A 6000-nucleotide genomic window follows, 5' to 3' on the forward strand; every position below is an offset into this window, starting at 1 on the left:
GTCCGTGTCAAGGAGTCCCTGCTGCAAGCCTGCCAATCTCACTCTGATTGACACTCCCTTACCTGCTCCATGTCATCGGAAATATTGTCAGTGTGTCATAATCCTCTTGCCCTTCTCTCCTTACATGCACAGTGAGGATGAAGACAAGGTGTATACACAGGATGGACGGTGCATGCATGAGAATTCAGAAGCACTGGAGATGTCAAAGTGATATGGCTGGGCTTGCTGCAGCGACTCCATCACTTAGTCAGTAAAAGGAGATCCCCCAATGACTCCAAGCCCCTCATTTACATATGGAAAGATACTATTTCGAAGTGTAACTAAATCAATACGGCAAAGCAGAGAGTTTTGAAAATGACAGCAATGATTTTGTTGTGATGTGATCTACAGTGCTATATAATTAGTTGAATATGGCAAACCGTGCAGTCAGGTTCCCTTTAATGAAGGGATATTTCATAGCTCTGAGCAGAGACTGTCAGTAATTGACTAATTTAACGTGAAACAACTGTCTAATCAAAATACTAGCATATATAGTGCATGTCAGATTCAATTGCACTGATTTTGCATTGATATTGTGTGCATGTTTATTTCATAAAGGAACAGCTCCTCTTTTGTGATGACTGCGATCGTGGATATCACATGTACTGCCTCAGTCCTCCAATGGATGAGCCACCAGAAGGTACCCTTTTTTTTTTATTTATATTTTTTATTTTTTTTATACTTTAAGTAGAAGAATCTATTTAAATATTTTCTTATGATAGTTGACCCTTCAATCGAATTATCAAAATCTGCAAAAATAGAAACCACAACAGTGAACACATGCATAATTAAGTATATACTGTACATTACGCTGCTGTTCAAGGGGTTATCCGATATGTAAAATATCTCCCCCCCCCCCACAATGGCCGGCCCCTTGTATGGATTATACTACCAGAAACAGATGTGGGATCCAGCGAATAAAATAATCCCTGCTGTACATATGACTGACGCGTTTCGACCTGTACAGATCTTATTTAGGGATGAGCGGATCGACTTCAGAAGAAACATTTAATAAAACATGGTACGGCAGACACATCCCCAAATTAATAGCCGGTCATCAATGTATCTGCCGTACCATTTGATATTCCTTTTCTCCAGTATGGATTATTCTCACTATAGAAAAACATGGATTCCCAAAATGCCATAGCTAATTTGGCAGGGGGATGTGTCTGCCGTACCATCTTTTATTGAATACCTGAGCAATAATGAGTTTAAATTAAAATTCACCTATACAGTCAACAAAAATGAGATCACTTTTTTTTTTTTTTTTTTTTTTATGGAGTAATAAATCAGGTTATCATAACCTCCACCTCCAGAAAACCAGTTTCAGGTAACAACCTTTTGCGTGCAAAAACATACTATCCTAAACCCACACTAAAAGCCATCCCTATAGGACAGTGATGGCGAACCTATGGCACAGGTGCCAGAGGTGGCACTCAGAGCCCTCTCTGTGGGCACCCACACTCTGGAAAAAATCTATGGTGTACCAATATGCCTTAGACTTCTCCTGTCAGTCATCGGCGCAGGGCGCACTATGAACAGCACAGGCAGCGCACTGAATGTATTCAGCTATTATAGCTAAATAATAAAGTACATGGAAGATATTCTATATTGGACTGTAGTATTCAAGGTAAATTGCTGTGTTGGCACTTTGCGATAAATAAGTGGGTTTATGCTGCAGTTTGGGCACTCGGTCTGTAAAAGGTTCGCCATCACTGCTATAGGAGAACTAACGAGGGCAAAGCACAATTGTAATAAAGAGTCCTTATTTGAACAAGAGGCAAACATACACACCAGGCTATTAGCTAGGGAGTTGCCAACATTGGATGTTCACACGAGCCATGACACGGGTCAGCAAAAAAAAACTAGGCAGCATTTGTTATTTGATAAACGTGATAAAAATAAGGATTTGATAATACCTACTCTGACATTGCAGTACAACCCACCGTTTTATCGTATACGTTCTCTCTTATTTAGGCATTTACCCATCCTTTTATGAAGATGACAAATTACAGCGATTACTTTCCAATGGATACAGAGTAGCATATAGAAAAGCTCCCACGACTGGTCAAAAAATAGCACCTAGTGACACCAATATTAAATATACACAAACCACATGGCTATATAATGCAGGTTTTTATCGATGTGGAGGTCATCCGTGCAAAACCTGTACCTATGTTCAATCTACTAGGGAGTGTCCGAGGGTGTCATTTATAAAATAACTTGCACATCCTGCAATCTTTCCTACATAGGCAGCACTACAAGAAAACTAAAAACATGCTTTTTAGAACATTTAAATGACATAACGTTTATGAAGTGTCTAAACATTTTAAGGAAAGGCGTGACTGAAAAAAAGCTCCTCTTAAAGTGACAGCTATTGAAAAAGTCAGAGCACATAGAAGAGCTGGACACTGCTGCTTTTTCTTAAGATGGATTATACTTACCTGCTCCCCAGCACCCATGTCACTCTGGATCCCTGCACAGCCGCTGCTGCTTCTCCCCGTCGCATTGGATCAAAACACCCGGTAACGGGGGAAGCAGCAAATAGCAGGCCGTGTGGGGGTCAAGCTCACTTGAGGCTGCTCACCGTTGTGGCCTGCTCTTGGAAAATCTGCCCCTACCCCCATGTTTTGATCTGAGCAGCAGCCGTGCAGTGATCCGGAGCGACGCCAATGCTGGGGAGCAGGCTAGTATAATCCATACAAGTGGGCCAGGCATTAGGGGGGATATTTTAAATATCGGATAATCCCTTTAAGCCCACATGTCCCAGGTCTCTGCCTTCTGGTGGTCTGGGTCTGCTTCCCTCTTTCCTTCATTTCCCTGCAGGCCAGGCCACCAGAGTAACTACGCTCCTTCTAGCAGGCACAGGCCAGCTTGCTTGGGTGCTTACCTTGCAACCATAGGCCACAAGTGCGCTCCCCTAGCCCTTAAAAGACCAGCACGTGTGTGTCCCAATCTTCACCAGCCAATGGCTAGCAGCCTCAATAGGACGGTGCCTGAGCAAAAAGGTCCTTAGCTTGCTAGTTCCTTGAAAAGGTGTGATTTCTGTTTTCTGGCCATGTTCAGACCTCTGCCCATTCCCCGACTCTGATCCACCTGGTCACCGTACTGGCCCTGTTCTATCTGCCCTGATCTCGGTTCTGTTGCACATATTCATACAAATTTTGCCTGCTCTGACCTCAGCCTGTCACTGACTACAAGTTTTGCTCATTCCTTCAGGACACACAGAGACTACTCCGAGCAGTAGTGGCCGGGTGCGTTCCCGGCAGCAAAGTCCAGATCCCTGTATAAGGGTTAAAGGATGAATACCAGGAAACCACCAGGATAACACCCTTAGGTTTAGCCCTAAATCAAATCCATTGGTTGACAATGGTTCTACACAAACCGCCATAACAGTGATTTCAACAAATTAACATAGTTTGAAAATATCTGTCACGTCACCTTAAATTTCTAGACAAATTTCAATTGTCTATAAAATGCTTGCTCATTGCCCCATCCCAAATAGACTGGGAAACGGACCATAGCCTTCATAGTAAGGGTCTATTCACACATCCGTGTGTGTTTTGCGCTTCCGTGGATCCGCAAAACACAGACACCGGCAATGTGCGTTCTGCATTTTGCGAACCGCACATCGCAAATGAATGGTACCTAATAGAAAATGCCTATTCTTGTCCGCAATTGCGGACAAGAATAGGACACGTTCTATTTTTTGGGGGATTGGAATTGCGGACCTGGAAGTGCGGGGCTGCACATCATGCGGCCCCATAGAAATGAATGGGTCCACAATTGCGGGCGTGTGAATGGAGCCTAAGGCCTCATGCACATGCAAAAAACAGAAGCCGCCCGTGTGCCTTTTGCAATTTGAGTAATGGAACAGGTTGCAGAAATGCCTATTCTTGTCTGCAAAACGGACAAGAATAGGACATGTTATATATTTTTTGCGGGGCTACGGAACGGTGCAACGGATGTGGACAGCACACTGAGTGCTGTCCGCATCTTTTGTGGCCCTATTGAAGTGAATGGGTCCACATCAGAGCCGCAGATGCGGACCAAAACAACGGTTGTGCGCATGAGGCCTAAGACAGCAGATTGGAATGCAGTATCACACGGCTTTTAAAATAAGTATATGATCGTGGTGGGTCTGAACACCACCAATCATGAGAATGGGGATCTGAGCTCCCTGACTGGTTATACTTTTCATTCTCTATGGGACTGACAGACAGAGACATGGTGAAAAATTATCCATATTGCCTATTAATGCCATCAAATATGGAATTGATAATTGCACGGTTAATGAGTAACTAACGTGATCTGAATGGAACCACCACCTGCTTTGAATAACACTGAGCCCCCCCTCCTTAATCTTTTTTACCCTCAGCAGTTAGCTAAAATTTATAATGGAAGTGGCAGTGCTCTCTCTCAAAAGGGTTTTCCAATTTATTTATTTTTACAGCTGACCTATCCTCTATGTCATCAGTATCTGATGAGTGGAGGTCTGACACCCAGGACTCTCACAAATCAGCTGTTTTGAGATGGCACCGACGCTCCTGTGATCACCACTGCTTTATCAGAGCTCACCAAGCACAGCGCCGTACACCGTGCTTGGTATCACGCTCTGCCCCATTCACTTCTATAGGGCTGAGCTGCTCCTAGGCCACGTAACACAAGAAAGTGTCGTCACTGGCCTAGGCTAAGGTGCTGCTGCCTTCTCAAACTGCTGATCGTCGGGGGTCCCGGGTGTCAGAGTCCTACCAATCAGATACAAATAACATATCCTGAGGATAGGTAATCAGTATAAAAATCTCAGAAAACCCCTTTAAAGCATTACACAGTGTCAATTGAGATCAATGAGCAATCTACAGAATGCACAGATATAAGCAGCCCCTCTGGTAAATGAGTAAAGATCCTAAACAGTGGATTCTCTTTTATAACTCATCATCCACTAATATGACATTTGAAAATTTTCTAAACTACACAATAGTTGTTTTTTTAATTCTATTTTACAAATCAGCAGAAATGTGAAAAAAGGACAGTGTAGTCTCCTTATTCAAATAATGTTCATAACGTTTCTAAGACTGAACTCAACTTAGCCCAGTCTTAGAAACACTGTGAATATAAAATCATTAGGTTAACATTTGATGTGTAATTTGATTGATACATTCTTATTCTTTCTTCTATAGGAAGTTGGAGCTGTCATCTGTGTGTGAATGAATCAAGAGAAGACTCTTTGTCTCAAGACTAGGATTACATATAATACATAGAAAATGAAAGTGAAGACAATAGTGATATGACAACAACTGGATGTGCTTCATCGTCCTCGTTATGAGGATCACTGTGATTGTGCTTCACTCATCTATTACTGACAGCCACTCATATGGATACTGACTATAGATGATGGCTTATAGAACAAACACAAACTGCCTGAGAATATGTGAGAAGGGAGTGGCTTTTGGATCATAATTATATAAGCTACTAACAAGTATTTCAGTAGAATATATACAATACACAAAAATTAAAAGGGTTGTTCGGTTTCAGGATGAATGTCCAATGTTTCAAGCTGCAATGAATGGATAATTACCTAACAAATCCTATGCTACCACTCCGGTACTCCCAGCCAGGCTCTATTGACCTGGCTGCAGCGGTGATGTCATGTCAACAACAGGTGACCAGTGCAGCCAATCACCAGCCTCAGTGATGCCCCCAAAGATGCCAATGACTGCCTGCAGCAGTCACATGTCATTGACGTGACATCACCGCCTCTGCTGCTGGTTAAACAGAGGCTAGCCGTGAGAACCAGAGCCGTGTTACGGAATATGGCAGGTAAGTACTTACTTAGACATTCTTCACTGCAGCTTGACAGCTTGATCCAGAGAGTGAGTTGTCCAGAGTTGAAACCAGAACTCCCTTTAAAAAAGATGGCCCTACAAGGAAAATCCTTTTACCATTAATGTTCAGGGCAAT

At 42.8% G+C, this 6000-nt stretch overlaps 1 protein-coding gene across 3 annotated transcripts in view; it reads left to right on the forward strand.

Moving 5' to 3' along the window:
- Positions 1 to 5701, forward strand: part of DPF3 (double PHD fingers 3) — a 231301-nt gene extending 225600 nt beyond the window's left edge. For all 3 annotated transcript variants that reach the window (XM_044271694.1, XM_044271695.1, XM_044271696.1), the window contains 2 exons: positions 598 to 679; positions 5220 to 5701. In XM_044271694.1, the coding sequence (XP_044127629.1) occupies positions 598 to 679; positions 5220 to 5281 (144 nt within the window). In that variant the 3' untranslated portion in view covers positions 5282 to 5701. The remainder of the gene's footprint in view (positions 1 to 597; positions 680 to 5219) is intronic.
- The last annotated feature ends 299 nt before the right edge of the window (positions 5702 to 6000 follow it).

This window comes from Bufo gargarizans, chromosome 11 (genome assembly GCF_014858855.1).
Source record: "Bufo gargarizans isolate SCDJY-AF-19 chromosome 11, ASM1485885v1, whole genome shotgun sequence".
Taxonomy (NCBI): domain Eukaryota; kingdom Metazoa; phylum Chordata; class Amphibia; order Anura; family Bufonidae; genus Bufo; species Bufo gargarizans.